This window comes from Aphelocoma coerulescens, chromosome 2 (genome assembly GCF_041296385.1).
Source record: "Aphelocoma coerulescens isolate FSJ_1873_10779 chromosome 2, UR_Acoe_1.0, whole genome shotgun sequence".
Lineage (NCBI taxonomy): Eukaryota > Metazoa > Chordata > Aves > Passeriformes > Corvidae > Aphelocoma > Aphelocoma coerulescens.
This window is the reverse complement of record NC_091015.1, coordinates 6,193,324-6,217,341: the sequence shown is the minus strand read 5'-3', so window position 1 is coordinate 6,217,341 and position 24,018 is coordinate 6,193,324. Positions and strand designations below refer to the sequence as shown.

The window sequence follows — 24,018 nt, the reverse complement described above, 5'->3', positions numbered from 1 at the left end:
TCATGGCTTTCTTGGGCAGGTAGCATGCTTGCTAAGCCTGTTTGACTTCACAGCTGTGGCAACACCAGCATCTAAAACTCTGTAGCTATATCTTCTGGTAACCCTTGGATAGCCTCTTGGGGTACTTCCTGACTCCATCCTGAAGTTTTCGTGTACAGATGTGATATTGCTGCTCTTCAACCTCATTTCATTGCTGGGTATCGTAACAGTACTTTATGGGTAAGAGTGTGGAGAGTCACAGCAAGAGGACAGGGCTTAATTTGATTTTAATCTTACCCATTTTCTGTGCTGGGAGAAGAAAATAAGATGGTAACTGATTCCTCGTGTGGACAGTGTGGACTTGCCAGTGGTTGATGAGTACATCCCACTTCAGGGCATTGATATAGTTGTAGGTGCATGGCTATGCAGCTGTCTTCTCTCCTTTTTCCTCCCTTGTGTCCTCAACCAGATCCTAGATGGACAACTCTGTCCCACAGGAGAACTTGGGTTGTAGTTTCCTGTACACTTCCAGGGGTATAAACCAGCAATGCCACTGTACAAAGTGATTCTGCTTTGCTCCTGGCCCCTTTCCCACTGCTGCCTGCCTGTGCCAAGAGGAGTGTTTGTACTGCACTGGCAAACCAGTCCAGTTTAGAACTAACCAGAAGGACGGAAATCTGAGGTTCTTTGTCATCCACATCACCTTGAGATCTAATTGTGAAAGGCAGAAGAAAGCTGGTGCTGCATGGATCATTTCAAGGGAAGAGGAGGGGAAGTTCTGTGCTGGCTGGTGTCTAGAGAAAGCAGCCATTTACTGCACTAACGTTCTGCTAAAAGCACCATCCAGTACCATCTAAGGCAATGGACATTATGCTACCAAGTGGCATAAGGAGCAGGAACAGTCCCACAGCAATTTATTTTCAATCAAACAAGAGCCATGAAGTCATTAGTTATTTCTTGAGAAGGCTTTGGTAGGTGTACTAGAGAGCACTGTGTTGTCTCTGCTGTGCCATATGTGCACAAAAAGATTAATTCCCAGGTTAGCAAGAGAGGAATGATGATGAGGTACCGGTCTGACTCAGACACAGTAGGAAGAGGCAAATGCCACAGGCTGAAGCAGTGCTTGGACTCTTGCTGAATTTTGAAAAGAGCTAGAATAAGATTTTTTTTTTTTCTTTTAATGAAAGAAGAATAGAAGGTTTTAAAAAATTTAATATCAGAAGCAAAGAAGTGTCAAATTGTGGCTTCTTGCTTCAGCTACAGCTTTCCTGAGGATGTGGAGTACTTTGCAAATATTTAATTACTCACACCTCAGTGCCCTTGCAAACATTGCAGAGAATAAACAAAATTAAACTGTGCTGTGAGACTGGCAATCCAGCTGTAACTCTGGTGCTATTACTGGCACCTCTGGAGCTATCCTACTCATTGCAAAGTAGGAACCCGAGGCTAACATAAACCGATAAACTAAACAGAGAACAGGTCCCAGGGCCTGAGTCCTGAAGTCTCCCTGATAGCCTTATATCCTGCTATTCCCAACCTTGGGAAGTGTCACAGTGTACACAGAGCCTTTAGCTGTATGCACAGTACAGTGCACATTCCCCTGGCACCAGCCCTGGAGCTGTCATGCCTACCCTGCAAATAGATACCCTACTGGTCTTTATGTGCATTAATATTCTGTCTCTCAGTTACACAGCGAGTGGATGTACTGTGCAGATGAAATCACCCACAGGGATTTCAGTGGGGTTCTTATTTAGACTGTTCATTTTGTTAACTTGCACCTCTAATGACATATTTGTAAAATGTTTGGAGCTCTTTTTTTTTTCAGTTTCCACGGGGTATTCCTCTGCTTTAGTGTGTTACAGAAATAAGGTACATGGTTAAGGCACTGTTTTATTGCAAGCAAATCTTTGCCTCAATTACCTAATTTTTAAAAAATTTACACTGGATGAACATATAAATCATAGGTGAAGCAACAACCTCAGCAGGGTACTGTTCTGGAACCCCTCAAGCAGCTGCTTTCGAAAAGCTGACATTTAGTGCAGTGATTAAATATGAAATCCCTAAATGTGAAACTAAGCATCAGAACAAGTAGGTAATTACCTCTGAACTTGTCTTTATATATTGTGCATGCAGCATTCCTCCTCCCACCCTACCCCCCTAATTTTCCTCCTCTTTTCCTTTGCTTGCCAAAATGCAAACCCTTCAGGCCGGGGCCTCTGTTTCCCTGTCTGTCTGTGAAGAACTTTGCACGCAGAGGGTGCTACCAGAAGCAGAACGTGAGCGGTGATGATTGTGGCTGTGCTTTGGGAGCTCTGCTGTGCAAAGCCAGGGAGAGTGGCAGAAAGCAGTTCTAGCAGCCTCTGGCAGAGGGCAGGGTGATGGAGGGACAGAGAGTGTTGGCCACCAAAGTGTCTCCAAAGACGGGCAACTTGCAGCTCTCTGTAATGGCAGGGGAGCATTTAGCTCAGCTTGGCTCAAAACAGAAGAAAGCCTGGGCAGGACAATGGAGGTTAATGTGGAAAGCGCTGTTAAATGCCCGCTTGAGCAGCCAGCCTCTTTGCTAAAATAGAAAACAAAAGTTATTTCATTAAGGGCCCTGAACACAAAGTACTCAGTGAAAGTTTAAATGCCAGGTGGTGTATTAAGTAAATAAAGGCGTCCTGCTGTAGGCATTGTTTCTCTCAGCAGCCGGCTATAACCAGCAGTGGTACCAGCGACCATGTGAATCCCTGCCATGTGATGCGGGGCTGTGCCCGGCCGAGGCGCTGACACGGCGCTGGGAAGGCAGCGGGGACTTTCTTTCAGCAGCTCCCGGCACATTGATAAGGGCCAACTGCGGCACGTGGCTCGTTTGCCTGGATTGGCTTCGCTCATTACTCATCTGGTGTGGATCAGAAACGCGGGCTTTGCACAGATGCCGTGCGTCTCTCCAGCGCAGTTTGAATGAAGGGGAGTGATTGATTTTCATTTTAGTGACTTTTTAGATGGGTATCACAGCATTGCACGGTCAGCTTTTGTTCCAGCCCAGCGGTCGTCCCCCGGCAGCGGCTGCAGGATGTCACATCCCGCTAGCGGCAGCCCCGGGTCTGTGTGCAGCAGGAGCCCTTTGGGAGGTGGCCCTCCTAAACTGCTCCTGCTCTGCGGTCAGTGGCAGGACAGGGGAGTTGCCTGGTGAAAGGGAAAAGCTGAGACTTGCAAACTTCTTGACCCCGTGCTCTGCGGGTGATGGATGCACAGGAGGGTGAAGCATTCTTTGTTCATGTGTGCCCAACCCTCCTTCTCCTGCTTCTCCTCGTTCTACAGGATGTTCTCCCACCAGGCTGTTACCTGCTGAGGATCTCTGTTCATCATTTTCTCCTCTCAGTGGCACTTTTGCTGGCAAGGTACACGTTGTTGGCTGTGTTTCTGACACTGTCTTGGCCATAGCCATCTGGTGTCTGATGAAGTCTTGGTACTGAGTCTCTCAGTATAATTACCATGCCGAGTTAATTGTTCGTGCCAGCCCAGGCACTTATTCAGTGACTACCTCAACCATTACCAGGACCTCTTCATTCATCACCTGTCAGGCTGTCGAACAGCAATGGAATGTGCATTTGGCTGTCTCAAAAAAAAAACCATTCTTTGCCATCAAGCTTGTGAGTGATCCCCCTTTCTTTGCTCTGAATTATTTGGCCGTGGTCTTTTCTCCAGTATTTGCAAGACAAAGGAGAAGCATTGGAAGAAAATTAGTAGTTAGAAGCCAGGCTGGAAACTTGCTGCCAATGAGAACTAGAAAAAGCCCATTGGGAGGGATGCTCTCCACCAGGATTTCTGGTCTCTGCTTGCTGTGTTTGGATCTCATGTGTTTATTGCTTTTTGAGCTGATAATAATGTGTCAAGTCTCTTCAGATTTGGCAAGTACATTTAAAAAATGTAAGATAACCAATGTGAGGTTCTGGGCAAGGTGGAAGATCCTCTGTCTAATCATCATTGCAGGAGAGATCTGCAGTAAACCCCTTAAAGGATACAGCATCATCTCTTTTAAGGGATACAGGCAGGAGTTTCTGCTGATCAGCCTTTCCTCATAAAGGGGCGTTGAGATCTTCACAAAGCAGCACAATTCTCAAAACTTGCTAATTAAGCTCTTCAGCTCCTGATTTTCTCAGTTTTACAAGGAAAAGGTGTTACATTGCAGATTCCGCAGATACAAGTGTGGTTTCAGCACATAAATAGACCACAAGTAACAGGCTAAATTCTGGTAACCAGTGGGGCTTTGTCTTTGGTTTTACAAAATGAAATAACATCTGAAGGAAAAGCTGGAGCTTTCAGGGTCAGGTATTTCTGTGGCTAAGACCACTTAAGAAGTGGTTTCCTTTACTGTGTTAGAACTACTATAAATAAATTTGATTTTTTAAGATTTTAAGTGGCAGAAATCTACATTTTCCTGTGAAATTTTCAGACAGCATATGATAATTATTTAAAAGGTGTATTTTTCTCTCCCTCTGATTATTGAAAAAATCAGAATTGTGTTTTTGGAAACAAGTAAGCTTCCCATTGAGTGGTGTACCCACTACACGGAAAAAAGCCACGGCGTTGTTCCAGTAAGACTGAAACAAATGCGTTTGCTAATGCAGCTGGGATAGATGCTGCTCAGCTGGAACCGGGGAGCTTGGAAGGACTGGAAGGCCTGACCATTACATGGGTGATTCACTGTCAATCACAGATAAAAGCTATAGGGTTCAAGAGTAGGAGCTGTAATTCTTACATGGTGGGAAGCACCTGAATTGGTGTGTAAGTGACAATGTTAGATAAAACAGGGGATTTCCTGGGCAATATCCATGCTGGTTTTTGGTACAATAACTCTTCAGATTTACTCTTCAGGCTTAATTTATTATTTTTTAAACTAACGGGTATTCTACAACATTTAGTGCCAATGTCACCAGGACTGTTTGGATGGAAACAGGCAGTAGCCATTTACCTGCTGATGGGTTCAGAGCTTTACTGCCATTAAGTGGCATTTAACCTCATTTCATATAATTTGCATTGATTTGCTTATGTGTCAGAATTAACATAGTATTGTGTCTGAAGAGTGAATCAGCTTAATGAACCAGCGGCTCAACTCAGATTCACTTGTGCTGCAGGGTACTTAAAATTCAGCAGCCACAGCCTGCCGCCTTCTCTGTTTCACTGCCAGCTGAGAATGCAAATAAAAGGACAGTGTTGTCCTGGGAAGGAGTCAAGACAAAAAGTTTCACATGGAGACACTGCAAATGGAAATTCCTTTTGGTTTTTTGTTTTGGGTTTGTTGTTTGTTTTTTTCCCGGAGAAGTTTCACTCTAAATGGTAAACGAATATATCCCTTTATATAAACTTGGAAAACTATTTTAGCCACAGCTTTATGTATTAGCAGTGTTATTATTTGCTTGATCAGGTACAGGGTGAGAGAATATTGACATGTGATTTCCAGGGAAACTGCAAAAAGTGATTTCATTTTCATGGCCAGTAACTCTCACCAGTTTCAGCAATTTCATCTCATGCACACAAATGCAAAAGTAAAAGTTTGAGAGCAAGCTGCTGGCTCCATCCTTTGGGCCCTCAATGGGGAGTGTGACCCTATTAATGTCCCCCTGAAGCCAACCTCTGTACAGGAGTGTTAGCACATCCCTGAAATGCCTACCAGCATCCTTTGGGGGCAGGTGGCTCCAAAAGTTCATGGGGGCAGCAGCTGTTTTTCTTTCTGGAAAAGGATTGATAAAAAGGGAGGCGTTGGCAGGAATCACTGGGCTGTGAGAGTCCTTCCTCCCAGAAACCACCAGATGCATCCTGCCAGGTCAGGCATGAAATGTAGGTGACAGAACTCATTGTGGGTGTCACCCTGGGAATGTAGGAAATGTAGGAGGCATCCACCCTTCTTCCCTTGGGAGTACACGGATGACAACGCAACACTTCATCCTTTCCTGTTAAGGATCAGTGGGGGGCTGGTTTGGATCAGAATGCCCAAGTATGTCAGTGAAAAATTTAATCTGTGCAAAATAGGGGCTTTATTTAAAAGAAATTGTTGTAAATACCCAGAGAAACAAGTGAAGGAAGCAACAGTGATTTTATATGTCTGTGCCCAGCTTGATACCAGCCGGTGCTGGGTGTGACTTGAGCCAAAGGTGTGGGCACTGCCATTCCAGCAGCACTTCCTCGGGGCTTTTGCATCCAGCCCATGATGTGTGGCTCAATCCCAGCTGAAGTTGCTCAAATAGAAGCACAGAACTGTGTTGGGCCATCCCTGTGTGCTATCACTGTCACAGGGAAGGCAGCTGGAGGCAGCCCCATTCTGCTCAAATCTAGGCTATCCAGTTCTGTTAGGATCTCACATACACATTCAGTGTAAAGTTGTGATATGAAAGTTGTTTTGCACCATGTATTCATGTGAATTTTATGAATGTTCTTATTCATATACATATTCAGTTATGCAAATATTAGTACTTACGATTCATCAATATGGAGACTACAAAGTTATCCTCTTTATTTGCTCTTGTTTTGTCCTGAGAAAGGTAATGTGAGAATGAGTCAGAACAAAGCAAAACTCTCAGGTTGTTTCAAAACTGGATAGGGTTCATCAATAGGAAATATAGAATCATTGAATCATTTAAATGTTTCAGGTTGGAAGAGACCTTAAAGGTCATCCCGTTCCAGCCTCAAAGGACAACCTTAAAGATCATCCAGTTCCAACCCCTTTTGTTAGCCAGACACACAGCAACCAATCTGCTAGACCTTTTTCTCTCTTTTTGATTTTTTTCTAAAATTCTTTTGTGCTCTGAAGAAAAGAAATAGCTATTCAGTTTCATAACATGAAAACACCACATTTTGTTCATATTGTTACCAGAACTAGTAGGGTTTGTAGCCAATGTCAAAGTTTGTTTCTTCCTCAAAATCCTACAGACATACTGAATTGTTTCAGCTTCATTATAGAAGAATCCATAATTGTTGCCTGGTTTTCACTGCTTAATTGTTTTAAGTACATTCTCCCAAATAAACTGGTTTTAGCCATGGGATAGAGTTGTATCTTGTTTCTTCACTGGATTCCTTCTGCTGTAGTAGAGCAGGGCACCTACTGCATGTACAGATAATGATATATTTACACCAATGCTGCTGTTCAGTTGGCAGTCCAATAGGACTAAAGTTAATACAAAGTCCTGTTACTCCTGAACTGATTATGGTCTGGAGATATATTACAGATTTTCATTCTTTGATGTGGAAGGCTTTTACAGAAAACTTTATAGGGTTTAGGGTGTTAAGCTGTAACACAGCAGCCAAAAGTATTTTGTTTTAATAATCACAAAATATTTAATATTTCCTATGTGATTATGACTTCAATCTCAGTATTGTACAAATGTAAATAACATAGATACCACAATAATGCTATGAGGTAGGCTTCTAAAAGATTGAAAAGCTTAATTACATTATTTTATCAAGTACCCTGCAAAATAATTATATTTTTCCCTCCAACTCTGTGCAGAAACTGAGTCACAGACAAATTGAACCTCAGATGTAATTAAGGTGTGCCTCACAGCGGTACTTTATGTTTGAAGTGCCTGGTTGAAACAAACAGTTCTAAGGCTCAGTGTTGTGGAGTCACAGATGCTCTTAACCCATAAAATACTCGTGCCAAGTATCCAAGGCTGTCATGCAAAAGGAGATTCACCACCAGTGAATGTTCTTGTAAGATGGAAACCACCCTGTCTGTCCTGCCTGGGCTGTTACATGTCTGTGATGAGGTGACAACATTTTCACAGGATGTAAGAGATGCTACTTCCATGGTCCCCTTTGATCCCCATGTCCCTGTGTCCTACAGATGTCCTCTACACTTGGCAGGCCAGCCTTGCTCGGCTGCTGAGTGTGTGGTTTCTGTATGTCTGGTAAAAGCTTTTCTGGCAGAGCCTCTCAGCGCTGGAAATGGTTCTTGTGGACTTTCTGAATGCATTAGCACATGATGAACACATCTCAGCAGCAAGACTTTAAGATCTAATGGTGTTTTTCTCCCTTTTAGTGGTTTTCCATTTGCATCAATTACAGCTACCTCAGTCTCCAATCACAGCACTCAGGGAACATTTGTACATCCATAAAAACACAGAGGAGCATCTTCCCCAGAACAGCTTATTTAAATCTGTCTGTAAGCAAAAACTGAACAAGCAAGTTAGGTGTCCTTTCAGTCTTTAAGGAAGTGGAACACACCCTCCAGTCCCCCTGAAATGAGCAGGGGTTGAAGACATTCAAAATGCCAGGGTGGTTACTCTGGCCTCACTCCACGGCATGGCACATCAGCCAACATCTGTACCTGCATTCAACCCCAGTCTCCTCTAGGCCTGTGGCTGCTTGACTGGCAGAGCTGCAGGGCTCCTTAGGAAATTAAATGGAAGTCCAGCTGCAATTTTGGAACAGGACCAAAGATAGGAACTGAGTAGGGGGACCTTTTTGATTCCAGAAAAGCTAAATTTATCAGTGAGAATTAGGATTTTCTTTGAAGGAAATAAATACATTACTCCATACCACTAAACCCATAAACTAATAAAACATATTAAAGCCTAATTATTTTGCAGGTTTCATGTTGAGTGACTATTATTAGAAAGTTGTCTCTTATGTAAAAGCCATCAAGAAAGTTTGTTTTCAGAGAAGAATAATAGCTAAAGAACAGTTACCCATATTACATGTTAATTCCTTTAAACACAGAAGATGCTAACTCTTCCCCAGATATGTCAGGAGTAATAGTTTCTTCAAATAATAGATCCCACCCTGAGTTGTTGATGTCCAGTGTTCCAAGTCTGCCATCTTAGGGAAAAACCTCTGGTGCAGTAATCTCTGGTGGAGCCCTGAAAGCTCACACTGAGGAGCCAGACTGACCATGAAGATGCATCCTTGTGTTCTCAAACTCTCCTTTGAGTGGCTTGGGATTTCATGCTCATTAATCTGCTCCCTTTTGATGGGCTTGAGTCCCCTTTGGACTAACCGATCATCTACACAAATCTATGGAAGCACAAGAGATGAACCAAATTCAGAGGTCTTACAGCCCACTTAAAAATACATATCCCAGTTCAGCCTCATAGTTTTAATGTGTCTAAGTCTGTCCTGATTTATGCTGGCATCAGAGAACCACCCTTGGTTTGCTGATGTACATATAACCAGAAACACAGATGTTGGAACCTGAATTTTCTAACTGGTGGTGGATGTCTGCTGGTTCTTAAATGGGTAATAAACACAGTTTAAATCTGTTTGTTCACAATTCAGACCTGCCCTAGGAACATGACCAAAAATACAGCTGGGGTAGATACACATGTCAAATAAAAACAGGGTGCTTACAAGAGAAATTATCTGCTGCTGACACTGATTTTTGGCAAAAGATAAGATCAATCTTTCTCCTCAAAGGCTGCTGAAAACAATTCTAGTTTGTACAAAGGCTGTACAAGAGCTTTACAGAAAGCAAACTGAGGCTCAGAAGAAATATGCCCTGTTCCTTTTTGTCTCTGCTCCTGATTGTATTTTAACTGCTGGCTGAGATACTGTTAAAATAATGAAAAAGAAGAAAAAGCAACCATTAAAGCTTTTAAGCCATGTGCCATGAGATAAAGGTAATCCTGAGACTCACAGGAGTATTAAAATGACAACAATAAAGTAATACCCATGCTGAGTGTCATTTTAGAAATAAGCAGTCAGACAGGAGGTTAATACAACACAAACCTCCAGCACTCCCATCCTGCCACTGTGCCTTCCTGTAGTGGATCAGACAGTTCAACCAGCTTAAGAGTTTTAGTGGCAAGGCAGAGATTCCCTTTAATAAACAAGGAGGTGAAATCCATACTTTTAGTTTGGGGAAGTGTGATGAAAAAGTACAGGATTTCTGTAAAGCTGAGATCTCCATCTGCTTTTCACCTGAACTGATCTTTGGTCGTTATTGTTCACAGCCTCTGGCCTCTCCTCTTCTCCATCTACCCCAACACAAGTGACCAAGCAGCCCACGTTTCCTCTTGAATCCTATAAGCATGAGCCTGAGAGACTAGAAACACGGATTCATTGTTCCTCGCCTCCGGACACAGGGCAGAGATTTTCTCTGCCTCCATCTCAAAGCGCAGCCAAGCCTCCCATCATGACACCAGCTCCCTGTGCTACCTCAAAACCAGTAAGTAAAGCTTGTGTCCGGTTTTCCACTGGGAAATGTACAGGGTTGTGTGTGGACTGTGTCTTGTGTTACAACTGATGGGCTGCAGTGTGTGTCCATACTGTGGGACAGAATGAGAACAAAGCCTTTTACTTCAGTTTCCTTCAGAATTTGGCTGGGAGGGTATTGGGAATCCAGAGGTGGTGGCTCTCTTCTGATTTACCTAACTAGTAACTAATCTTTGCACTACCTTCAAAGTGAGTTTTGCAATGGCTACAGATCTCGGCATGCACTGCTGAGATGCCACCCCAGAGATGGATAAAATTTTATTTAGGATTTTCTTTTATCTCCTTTTAAGAAGAGCTGATGAGAGAGTTAGCAGCCAAAGAGAGCACATAAAAAAGAAATTCAAAGTCTAAGCTGCCGGGGTTCTGAGCTCCTGCTGCCTCTGGAGTCTGAGATGACTGGAACAGCTGGTGACTAATAGCACAAGTCGCTATCACACCTCCTGCCCCAGCTCAGAGAGTAGAAAAAGAAGGGCATCTCTACCAGGGCATTTATCCAGCCTCCCACATAGCACAGGTGTCTTCATAAGAGTGGTTTCTTCAGTTCCTGGTAATGCATGAACTCAGCAGTTCCTGGGAATACATGAATTCCAGCCTCTGATATTCTCCAGTACTGCATGGCTCTGTGCCTCCTCCCCTCTCCCTTGGCCAGCCTGAGCCACAGAGGCATCACTCTCCTTTTCTTTCTCCTCTGCCATTTTGTCCATTTTCCCTTTTGTGTTAATTCCTTCACATTGACTGTATCTTTCTATTCCTCTGACTCATGGAACCAGCAGACCATGACGTGTCACCAGAGTAAACTACCCTGCATCTGCCTTGCCCAGCTTTTTCTCTTTTTTTCCCTCTGAAATACAAAATCTTCAACATTTTCTGTATCTAGACATCTAGAACTGCAAAGGGCATACAGGTTCACAAGGTCAGTTGCTACGAATTCTGTTTTGTTCCAGTTCTCAGTAATTTATTTAAAAGCAGGAAGTTTCCTCCCACTCACCCATGGGAAAGTTGTTCCAGGATCTGAACACGGTAACACAGCAATCCCAAAGCCTTTTTGCTTTTGTGTGAGGTACCTCCAGTAGCAGCAGCTGATGTGATGCTGAAAGCATTTGGGTCCTGGATCAGAGTTCATGTGCCACCGTCAAAGTCGTTCACACACATCCCATAAAACACCTGCCCTGTTTTGGGAGGCCCTTCTCTAAAGGTTAGGAAGTCTCTGGTTTTCAATCTCATTTTTTCATGGACAGGTTATAACTATTTGCTCTTATAATTAATGGCCGTTTTTATTCATTGTTTGCTACATCCTGTTTTACCAGTAGCCAACCTTTGTTTTTTTAGATCAAGCAAGCCAAATTCTCCCTACAAATTACAGACTTTCTGTTCTTCTGCTGTGCAAAAGTAAATCATTAAAGTATTAAATAAAGTAAGTCCTACATTTGTAATTAGGGAACCCCAGCAGTAGTTTTTCTCCAGCCAGCTCACTGCCTTTCCATGTCAGTATATTCTTGGGATACATAAATTATTAAACCCAAAGGTTTGTAGGATAGGAAAATGTTTTGGGTAAGTTTTAGTCAATCAGTTATATTATTTGCATATGAATGTGTTTATCTGTGTTATGCAGCTACAGAAGAGTCTTTTGTACCTGTTAGAATAGAAGTGAGGAAACAGCATAATCTTAGCACATTCCACTGACTGAAAGACTGCAAAGTTTGTTTTGTTTTTGATTATTTGCTGATTCAGAAAGCATGAAGCTGAGTAGAAGATGCCAGAATAAAGAAACAAAATTCTCAGCAGGTTTTTATGAACAGTTGTGGTTGTATATGTGTACAAGAGAGAGTCTGGGGTGGTAACTCAGAATGCTGGACTCAGTTCTCTCCTCTTCCGAAGATACAGAAATACATGGGATGTGTAGCACCTGATTGTCTGGTACCCTCTGTACTCATTTATGTCTGAGAGCAGTGAGTGTGCAGAGCTGCCAGTGAATCATTAGGGTTTTGGTTTACTTGGCAATAAATGTCAGCAGCCACAGATCAGTGAGGAAAAAAGCTCTGGATGTTTAATTTTCAACAGAGCCTGGAGAGAGAGATTAGATTTGCCATTCTCTTCTAGAAGGAGACACTGTTAGAGAGAAAGGCTGAGTTCCTGCAGAAGGACATGAATCTGAAGCTGATGAGTATTCCCTCAGGACTGCTGTCTTTCAGTCCCTGCAAATTATTGACCCAACATTCCTTTGCAAAGACAATAGCAGTAGACAAACATTCTTGACTTGAGTACTGTATTTCAAGCATTTCATTTATTCTGAGCTGTGTGTTTGTAAATACATCATTTCACAATCATGTGCCATAAACAAATCTGTAAGAGGCAAACTCAATTTCTTCTTTACTTACATCACCATTTGCTGGCAGAACAATTTCAGTTATTTTAAAAAAGCGTTATAAATTATATGATAAATGGTTTCATAGTGGCCATGCTGTTAGGTAATCAGTTTAATGATATGGAAGCTTCTATGTTGACATCTGAAATGAGAAGTTGACTCTTGTCTACAGGGCTCTGTCAACTTAAATCTCATTTACTTATTACGTTGCTTAACTGGTAATGATAATGTGTGAGACCCCAGAACTATTACAAATGATTCATGATTGCCATATATATTGCAGTAGGAAAGAGGAACCCTTGGAGCCAGACACGGAAATATTATTTTTAAAAAACCCAAACAAATCAGAAGAATAGATGACTACAGGAAGATGCAGTATCAGGACTTGGAATTGGTCTTAGCCCATTTTTATAACTGACGGCATTTGAAGCTGGTTCTGAAATTGTTTTTTACCTGTCTGAGACTCAGGTGCAGAATGGTTAAATCTGTTCAGTAAGAGAGAAGACATGGAGGGAAGAATAAAAATACTTATTTCCCAGCAGATATAACCAAAACCTTTCATGTTGTAGTAGCACTTCCAACAGTGGGTATTTTTAAGCCTTTGATTCGGGGGGGGGAATAAATAGCGGGAGGCAGTTCCTCAGAGAGGGAGATCCTCCTCCAGTGAGTATGATCTTAACACAGTACACAAAGCTAAGCAATTAACCTCATGCTAAATGGGTGTCTGTGGTCATCACCAAGGTCTGGATTTATCCCACCTAAGTTTAGAAACCTATCTGAGCTGCTTAAGCTGGGAGTTCGGTAGCTCCACTTGTCTCTGTATCCCCCAGAGAGGCATTTGCAGAGGATGAATCAGATCCCCAGGGGGCTGAGGAGCCTCCGGTGCTGCCTGTGAAGGGATTGACTGATCCAGGCAGCTTTAGATGCCCAAAGCTGGAAGTGCTGGGGCTGTCACACGCCACTGCAGCAGCTCTGTCAGGCTCTCCCCTGCGTGTGTGGGTGTTCCTAGTGGCTGAGTTAGAAGGTTATAAAGAGAAATTCAGCTGATAAGAGATCAAAGCTGTACCTAGAGATTACTGTGCGCTGCATTAAATGGTAAAGGAGCAATTTGATTTTTCACAATGCAGTTCAGGACTCTGTACTTCGGCCTTGTGTTGTTTGGATGGTGTAACCTTCAGGCAGTAAGTGGTAAATGATAACTCTTCTCTAGTGTGACATTACGAACCATGAAAGGAATGCAGAGAGGTTGCAAATTCAGTAACAAATGTGTTTGCCCCGTTTCCACCTTGTCCATATTTTGAAGTGGAGTGTGGTACATTGGGCATTATGTGGCTGGATCCTTTTCTTTCATCCTTTCTTCTTCCCCTGATGCATAAGACACCGTGAAAATAGCACTATTCCCTGCAAACACAAGCATTTCTGTGGTACCTCATTTCCTGGCCCTTACAGGTTTCCCCTTTCCCAACATGAGAGGAGCCCAGGCCAGAAGGTGCTGGCTCCAGATTGGAGTGTTGCCCTTGAGGTCTCTTTTGGTGGAAGACAAGGCTGGGGCTTCCTCTGCTTGCAAGAAGTGACAACGGCAGAACATGCCTACAAATGATCCTTTCCATATGATTGTGTAGTGAGCCACTGTCCTCCAAATAACTTCCAAGCCAAGTATTGTCCCAGAGTGTTCTTAACAAGAGGAAAAGTCAGCCAGAAGGTAGTCAGAGACTTACTCTTATCTTGTGTGAGTGAGTCCTCTTAAAACTGCAGACAGAGCACACAGAAGGGAGTCTGGTCTGTATTCATTTTGCACAGTCCTTGCTGGTCCAGCATGTGGGAGAGGAGAGACGTAATGTACAGCTGGGACTCTCTTCCAGTCCTGGATAAAAGGGAGAAACCAGATTGTTCCTGCAGCTACTCGCTTGTTAAACAGTAGCACTTCCCTGCAAAGCTATTCATGCTGTTTCTTAGCCAAAATGTAGTAAACTCCAAAACAGGGCTGTTAACTTGTTCAGCGTGAGAGGCTGTTACATCACACCCTGTGCTGGCAAGGAGCCTGGGAACCAGGATGTGTGCAGCAGGTCCTTTGGTTTGGCTCTCTCCAAAAAGCCACCTATCAGAGCTCCATAATCTGCTGGGTGAGTAAAGAGATTGAAATCTGGTGAAGAGAACAGAAAAGTGTTCTTTGATTCTGAGGTTGTCTTAAAAAAAACCCAAAGCAGTACAGGCAGGGGATAAAGGAATCCAGTTTTCCAGTGTACCAAAACTCCTTATTTCAGCATTCGTGTGGTTTAAGGCAGTGTATGAGAGTGCCAAGACATTACTGAGATTCAGCTGTGATTCACACCACAGTGAACTGATCACCAAAATTAGAGCCCAAAAGGCTCTCATTTAGCAGTGACAAAACTCTGGCAGTGCTGGTGCATCCAGGCTTCTTTTAAGTGCCTTAATAGCAGCACTCGGGGAGGTGCTTGTGTTCCCTAATAGATCCCAGGGGCTGTAACAAGCTATCCTTGCTTAATCCTTTCTCCCTATGGGAACTGTTGCTATCCATGTGAAAATGTGTTTAAATTTAAAATATTTCCCCAATAGTGGGCACATTACTAATTAGTTGCAAACCTAGTAAAGGAATCACTCTGCGATGAGCTCTTCAACAATTATGAAAATACTCCTGGGAAAATGTTTGGAACCCACCTGATTTTGATTTCAGTCTCCTTTGACAGAGCATCATGGTGGCTCCACTGAATCGAATATAAATTCATAGGAGAATTATTTAATATGGTTGGAAAGTCCGTAGTGAGATTTAGTGCAACATAAAGAATAAATGAACCAGCTCATTTGAATCTGAACTTTACAAAAATAGAAAGCTTCAGCTGTATCACACTTTTTAATTACAGCTCCCATTTTTTTAATGTTCTGTTTTCCCACTTCACTTTCTCCCTATTAGCCATATCTTTTGTATCCCATTTGGTGGTCTTCTCCCATTTTAGTATTTAGAATATGCAAAAAGCATTTGTTTTCTCTTTTATACTGATTTGTTGGGGTTTTTTTTTAAAGCTACTTACTTGTTTTAAAAAAAAAAATGTTCAACCACAACCTCCTGAAACACTGGTGTTCTCATATATTTGTATTCTGGTTGCAGTGTCCAGATTCATGCAATCAATCTTACAATGCAGAGAAATTTTATTGCATAAAGATGATTTTTTCTGCCCTAAGGAAATGTGCGTCTGTGTCAACTTTAGGCTTTTTCTGCAGCTACAGAAATAATTTAATCTACTATCTATGGGTTCACTCAGTGGAGAATTTATTCTAATGACATGAAGTCCTACCATTCCTGTTCCTCCTAGTCCTAGATCAAAAGGAGGAAGGTGAGGTGGAAAGGATGAATATCCAGCATGCTGAGTCCAGTCAATTCCCAGCTGCTTTGACAGCTCTCATAAGGCTAAAAGTAGCTAAGGCAATTAAAAGTAGAGCATCTCTGGGGCTTTTTTAAGATACTCATTGGTACTGCAAAATCATGACCCCAGCACCCTGAAGGCAGAGTCAGTAGCTTAAACCTAAATTACTTTTATCACCCTAAATCCTGCACTATGCATGGTATAAAAAGGCTAAACCTAAGGATCTGGCCTCGTGTGTCTATATAAATAGATACCTTTTGGTTAAGTACCATGATGTAAGAGGGTGCTGGAGGGACAGCCTCATGTTACCCATTGAACTGATTTCTCATGGCACTTTTTTTTCTGAATTTTAGACTTGTTAATTTAATAAGCATCCTGTTATTCTGCTTAGAAGATCAGAACTTCTGGTAAGAGTAACCTCCATCAGTGATTAGAAGCCGGATGCCTACTCTGTGATTTAATATAAAGCTGCAGTTTCATGCAGGGTCAGTGACAGTTTCTTACCAGCTGTATTTGGGCAATTTTGGAACACTGAAATTATCCACCATCAGGGTTGTTAATTCATAGAGCAGTAGGGATTATAGACCAAAGTTTTTCCATGAGAATGGAAGAGAGATACACAGCTTTGAACCTGTTTGGTTGTACCTTTCCTGCTTCTGGATCAGACTAGAGGGAAAGTGACTTAAGAATAAGAAAAAAATGCTTATGGAAGGGAACTCCTAGAATTCCTAATCATCTTCATCTCTCTTAACTCAGTTTTGTCTGTATTTTATTTTTAGATACACTGTCTTTAATGGCCAACAGATCTTTAAAGAATGTAAAAGGCTGGTTGATACCAGAAGGAAATTTTCTGTGTAAAGCAGTCGTATTCCTTTCTCACTTCCTCACAACATTCCCCAATGCCTTCCTCTGACTGGATGAAATAAACTGGTGAAGTTAGGAGAAATAAAGGAGACATCCCAAAAAGGGCTCACTCCTGTTTGCCTTCTTTCTCCCAGCTTTCACATTTTATAGTGTCACTACCTGCTTGTACAAGAGGAGAGCAATACAGCTCTTTAAAAATGTAGCTGGTTGGTTTTTTGGTTGGTTTTTTTTTTGTTTTTTTTTCTTTTAAGATTACAATCAAGCAAGTTTGGCCATTTGAAAGTCAGCTGCATGGGCTGCTGACTCAGAGGAGGACTAGATACCATCTTGGCAGCAGCTTGGAAAAATGTTTCCATTGTGCTGGTGAAATGAATGCAAAATATTTATTCTTTGAGCTTGTTCACAACAGCAGCTCAGTTCTCAGCTGGAACTGAGGGTGGGGCCATGTGGAAGGCATTTGTAGGAAGACAATAATGATTTGTACAGGGCCCAAGGTGTGCATAATCTTATTTTATGATTAACAAAGGAGAAGTCTTCTACCATATGGGGTTTATAAGTTGAAGCGTAAACGAGTGAAGTAATCAACAGAGAATAAAAGAGAAAAAGTAATGGAGGGAGAAGGTCAGCAAAGCAAAGGAAGGGAGCAGAATTCAAGAGGGGAGGCATTACTTTAGTCTTTTTGCATGTTTAAGGTTACAGTAAACTGCCAGTGCTAAGGTTAGCACCTTAGACTTTTGAAATTTTGATTTATCATACTTTTTCACTTGCAACTGCACAAGCCAGGGCATCTGTGGTATGTAGAGAATCTTCTTCCTTGTACCTCTGAACAGAAAGTTACTAATTGCTATTTTGTGGTATATGAGCACATATGATTCAAGCAGAAAAATAAACATGCTTTTTGCCCTGGGGACCTCGTTGTCCAAGAGCCTGATCTAGCAAAACAGGCCAGGCAAATTCTAAAACCGTAAGAAAGCATTGGCTTAAGCAGGGTTGTTCCTAAACACTACCTCCAGTGCATGCCTGCAGAAGAGATTTTAAGTGTAGCCATAACAGAGTTAGCAATGACAGAAGGCACTGAGGAAAGGTAACCTGAAGGTTACAGCACTGGGTTTGGTTGGGGTTGCTATGTATTTATGTTGCTGAATCTCAGGTGCTGTTTTGTTCTGGCTGATGTCAATGTGGTGATGGCCTTGATCCAGGAAAACACTTAAATGTGTGGTTGGATTTAAGCACAGTGGTAGCTCTGTTGGAGTCAACAGTACTGGAGCACTTAAAGCTAAGTGTGTGTCGAGTCACTTTGCTGGATCAGGGTCTTTGTGCAATTTTTATGGTCTATTAAAACATTTAAAAATGACAACAGCAGGTACTGAAGATGAGAAAGGAAGCTGAAGGACAGAGGATGAGAAAAGAGGAAAATATTAAAGGTTCAGAAAAGACAAGGAGAGGAGAGGAGAGGAGAGGAGAGGAGAGGAGAGGAGAGGAGAGGAGAGGAGAGGAGAGGAGAGGAGAGGAGAGGAGAGGAGAGGAGAGGAGAGGAGAGGAGAGGAGAGGAGAGGAGAGGAGAGGAGAGGAGAGGAGAGGAGAGGAGAGGAGAGGAGAGGAGAGGAGAGGAGAGGAGAGGAGAGGAGAGGAGAGGAGAGGAGAGGAGAGGAGAGGAGAGGAGAGGAGAGGAGAGGAGAGGAGAGGAGAGGAGAGCTCTTGGTGACAAATGCTGCTGACTGAGTGACAGGGAGGGTGGCAGCTGGAAGATGGCTATCTGCCTGCTGTTGTGTGTCTGGCATTTCTTTGGGTGTCAGGATTGTATTTACTTGGAAACATTCATGGTGTGTCCTACCTCAGGACCAAGCTCCTTGTGTAAATGGGAACAGCTACAGATGGAGACACAGCTTATGAGAGAAGACACCTGACCCCTTTCCTATCCCTTTCCCTTGAGGCTGCCAGAAACAACTGCACAAAAGTACATCCCAACAGACATCCTGCACACAAGAACAGGACACTGCCAAAGCTGATCTCTTAGGAAGCACTGTGAGGAATACAGAATCACAGAATCATTCAGGCTGGAAAAGACCTCTAAGATTATTGAGTCCAACCTTTGACTGGTCACTGAGTGCCATATCCAGTCATTTCTTGAACACCTCCAGGGATGGTGACTCTGCCACCTCCTTGGGCCTCCTTTCCAATGTTTAACAACCCTTTCCATGAAGAAATTCCTCCTGATGTCCAAACTGAACCTCCCCTCATGCACCTTGAGGCTATGGCCTCTTGTCTTGTCACTGATTGCCTGGGAGCAGAGCCCAACCCCACCTGGCTGCACCCTCCTGTCAGGGAGCTGTAGAGAGTGATAAGGTCTCTCCTGGAGCCTCCTTGTCTCCAGGCAAAGCCCCTCAGCTCCCTCAGCTGCTTCTAATAGAACTCACTCTCTAGACCTTTCTCCAGCTCCACTGCCCTTCTCTGGACACGCTCCAGCCCCTCAATGTTTTTCTTGTGAGGAGGTCAGAACTGGACACAGCACTTGAGGTGTGACCTCACCTGTGCTGACTACAGAGGGGCAGTCATTTCCCCAGTCCTGCTGGCCGCACGAGTCTTGACACAAAATAGTTGCCACAGAAAGTGCACAACTGTATTTCCTGGAGTATGCCATGAGGGCATGGCTATGGTACAATATAAACAGGTTACTAAGTAGTTTCTTCCATCATCAAAGATTTTATAGGTACAGAGGTTACACTCTGAAGATATGGATGTGTTCTTCAACCTTCTTTTTCTCATGACCTCGAGCATTTGGCTGTTGCTGTTTCAGGGAAGAAATCTTGGAATTCACTGAGTGTTTCAGTTGCAGAGTCATTAAGGAAAGCAAGAGTTTAAAGAGGAGAAAAATAATTCCAACAGCTGATCAGGGAGACCTGGCTGCAACCATCTGCACAATCAGAGATTACTTGTGCAGCCTCAAGTCACTTGGTCTCTCAGTGCCTCAGTTTCCCATTTACAAAAAAATGGGGCTACAGTGCTCTAAGTCAGAAATGTTCTAGTGATAAATACATTAAAAAATTATACTTAACTCAGATAGTTTTTGAACAGGAGCTGCAAGTGGCTTAAGATAAGCTAAGCATAGATAGAATCTGTTGTGTTTAAAGTTTGTAGCAACAAGCTTTTACACTCCAGGCTGTAACTGTGGCCAGGAAGCCCTCATGTTTTCAGAGCCCATCAAGATTTACACAAAAGATCACTGTGAAGTCAGCTGCTCTTCTGAGCCCCAGGGAGGCATGTCAAGAAATAATTTCAGCTCTTCACCGACATTTAACTACAGACTCAATCTGCATCTAAGGTTACATGCTGTGAACCCAGCATTTGACATATCCACACTGAAAGCATCCACTGCTCATGACTAAACTTTTGTATCTGCATCTCTCAAACTCTGCAGGAACATGAGCATGGTGGCTGGCTTGCTGGAGGTGTATCCCTGCTCCTTAGTGTGGAACTCATTTCACTTTTTTCAGTTCTACTTCCTGGAATACAGGGAAAAGCCTTACCACTATTTGCATGTCCCTTTATGATCTTGTTTGTAGTCATGAAACATTGAGCTCAGGTGCTTGATACGCTTCTTGCTCAGCACAACCCTTGTTTCAGCCCTTCCAGAGCGTGTCAAACCACAGAACCAGCACTGAACACAATCTGGTTTCACTGGCAGTGTACCTGGAATGATGGAAGGATGTAGTTAAGAGGCTGTGAAAAGGGAAAGCTTGTGTGGCAGAAGGAAGATACCCATTGCATGTTGCTGTCGTTGCAGATTTTTTTGTGCATAGCAATAAAAAAAAAAAAAAGCAGCACACAAAAATGAGGCCGGGAGTGATCAGCAGTAATCTGGAATGAATTCTGGAAGGTTAGGTTCCTCCAGCTATGCACATTCAGTGCCATCTGAAAAACAGCTTTTAGTGAAAAATTAATTTACTTGGAGATTACAGGTCAGCTGCAGTCTGTATGTTGAAGGAGTTTATTAATATGTTGGGGTTTTTGTGCATAATAGCAGCTGCTGTGAGATAACAGGCCTCACAAGCTGTAGTGGGGCCCCTGATAGCATTCATGCCTCGAGTTTGTCAGCTGCAGGGTGGGCTTCAAATCTAATGCAAACACACAAGCCCCAAGTGCTACAAGGAAGTTCTCCTCGGTGTTCAAAGTCCTCCTAGAACTTCACTGAAAAAATACATCATTATATTTGCCTGCCCCTTTGAGAGAGCTTCCAAAAGCTCCTTCTGTAGCTCTCCTGGGATTCTCAGTCATGGTGAGCCCTGCAGAAAGTGCAGAAAAGTTTTCTATTTAGCTGGAGTTACCTGCACCTTGAGGCACAGCAGCTCGTGCCACAGAGGGAGTTATTTGTTCAGTCCAGGTCCATGCAAATTTCTTGAAGTTTTATTGAGGTTCTGGGTGACTCAGCTCTGAGCTGAAGGTTGTCTGTATTTCTCAGAAAGCCACCCTTGTAACTCTGCCCTACATCTGATGTCCAGGTTCAATAGATCTGATTCCAGCCTTTCAGAACTGCTGATGGTCATGAAAATGACAGGCTGGGAGAGCTGAGGCTGCTTGGAATGGAAAGTGCTTCAGGGAGACCTTAGAGCACCTTCCAGTGCCTTAAGGGGTTACAAGAGAGCTGGAGAGAGACTCTCCACAAGGGCATGTAGTGACTGGACAGGGGGAAATGGTCTTAAGCTGAAGGAGGGAAGGTTTAGAATAGATTTTAAGAAGAAATTATTTACTGTAAGGCTGGTGAAGCACTGGACTTGAGGTTGTGGCTGCCCCATCTCTGAAAGTGTTCAAGGCCAGGTTGGATGGGGTGCTGAGCCAACCTGGTCTAGTGGAAAGTGTCCCTGACCAGAGCAGGGGGTTGGAACAAGATGATCTTTAGGATCCCTTCCAACCCAAACCATTTTGTGATTCTAAAATTACATTTTGATGATGGACTACAAGTAGTTTACTAGAATTTTGCATAGTTTACTCAAGCCTCAAGTGTGGTATCAATTAACTTCAGGCTTTTATAGGGGGAAAGTGTTTCATTTTAAGTTTAAAAAATATCACTGAAAGCCAGTGTAATAAATGTTCACATTCTGAAGTCACTACTCATGAGTGAGCTTTGAAATATAGCACTAAGATCAAGAAAGCAAAATGGTAGATAGTAAATGTGTTTATTTGAATCAGATTTGGCTCTGAGTATTTTTTTTTCATTTGTTATTCTCAGTGGCCTCGGTTCTGCAGATTACTCATCAGTACTCTGGCCTCAATCCAGCTAAAGTACTTAAGTAAGTGCATAACTTTAACTAACACGAATAATCCTGTACTCAATGCCAGAAAATGAAGACACACATCAATATGGGCTCACTTTCTTCTTTTCCATCCACTTTAACTTAGTGGATGCTTACCTGTTTTTACCATTAGTAGTATCTTAATCTGTTCTGTTTGTTTAAATGTACATTTCTCACAAGAAAATATCTACTATATTCAAGCTTAGCACCTGATTGCTGCAGCTCTCTCCCACAATAATTTCCCCTTGCTCTTAACTGAGCCCCTGAGTGTGATGAGAGGTTGGTCCTATTTCAAAGAGCCTAAGGAGCACTCAAGCATATGTGTAAAAGCAGCTGAAGTCTTTTTGAGCATATACAGTAACAAATATTTACTACAAGAACACTTTAAAACTCTAGAAGAGATTAAAACTAAGTGGCATCCCTGTGTTTGCAGTCAGGTAGAACACTTGTAACATCGGTATTCGTAACAAACTCAGGTTGGTTCCTCACAAGTGCTTGACTTCTTTGAAAGTTGTGTTCAAAAGGACAGGATTTAAATTGTTGGGCTGTTTGATTAATAACATGTCACACTGATAATTTTGATTTGGACTCCACCTATACTCAACATGAGTAATCTGAGGAAGGAATGTTGGCCACAAGGGCTTGTCTAGAGAATGCCTCTGATATTCTTGACTCAAAACTCCACCTTAGCTGAGTAGCAGAGTGATACAGGATCAGACACACAGCTACAGATTAGAGGTTATGTAAACAAATCCTGACTCTTCTCCACTCCTGCCTTGACTTCTCTCTAAGAATTTCACTTGGGATCTAGTCTATTCCTTCATATTTTCCTTTCTTTGAAGTTTATTTTTCAGAAGTGCTTAACTCTTCTCTCACTGGCACCATTTTTTTTGCCTTAAACTGAGGTGCTGGAGGACACTGTTTGTGTGTAAAATAGGTTTCTGGTGTTAGATCAAAGGAAGTTTTGTAAATCTTTTCTGTTCTCAATTAAGTCAGGAACAAAACTCCCTGGGATTAAAATACAAGTTCATTTCCATACAGAAATATTTAGGCAGGGCTCACCACTAAAAATGTGAAATCTCTCTGCACGTTCATTTCACTATCTCCAGGGTAAGGAGATTTCAATACTCAATATTACAGTGGGGAATTAGTAGAAAAGAAAATTGTCCATTTCATCATTTTTCCTTGTGCAGAATGCACTCCAAATTTCCTTTTTTTTTTTTTTTTTTATTATTAATGATTTGGCTAAAATTTATTGTTGTTCCATTTATGTTACCCATTTGACGTGCTAAAGATCCTCAACTGCTTATCACTAATAATTAACTCTGTAAAGTAATTAATATCATAGCTACTGTTATGTGGGAGGATACCTGTAGCAGGAGGCTTGTTATAAAATGTAAAAGCAATATACAGTTCTTCTGTATTCCATGCTAAAAGACTCCTGCTTTGGATCACTGTGTGAGTCATATTCTGATGATATTGGGATGAAGTAAAAAAATCCTTTCAGGGTAGAGTTCTTATCCAATGGTAGACTCTGTCTGAGCTGTTTTGAAATGAAATCATTAGAGCTTTTCCAGCCCTACTGTAAATACTAGAAATACATTTAGACTAGATACTCTTGCTCCCTCACTTTCATACCTGCTGCAGGACAGGTATGTCCCTAATTCGTCGAGGGCCTCTCAGATTAGGGACAGAGCACCCAGCTGAATCCAGTAAGGATCCAGTGGGGAACATTGTCAGTGACAGGCTTTTTAATGGGGCTTGGTTACCCTATTCTAAACAAGTTGTAAAATCTGAGCCACCTTCATTACACACGCTATGCACTGACGTGAGTATAGCATTTAATATTTCAAAAGCCTTTTAAGACTAAAGCAATTTTTATTTTATTCCTTCTGGATATGGGAAATAAAAACCCTAATCCAGTATTTTGTATGAAGCATCCCCT

At 42.4% G+C, this 24,018-nt stretch overlaps 1 protein-coding gene across 8 annotated transcripts in view; it reads left to right on the top strand.

Annotated features, from left to right (window-relative positions):
• PRKAG2 (protein kinase AMP-activated non-catalytic subunit gamma 2) overlaps positions 1–24,018 on the top strand; it is a 214,235-nt gene that overhangs the window by 135,169 nt on the left and 55,048 nt on the right. For all 8 annotated transcript variants that reach the window (XM_069006355.1, XM_069006358.1, XM_069006357.1 and 5 more), the window contains one exon: positions 9,909–10,123. In XM_069006355.1, coding sequence (XP_068862456.1) covers positions 9,909–10,123 — 215 coding nt within the window. The remainder of the gene's footprint in view (positions 1–9,908; positions 10,124–24,018) is intronic.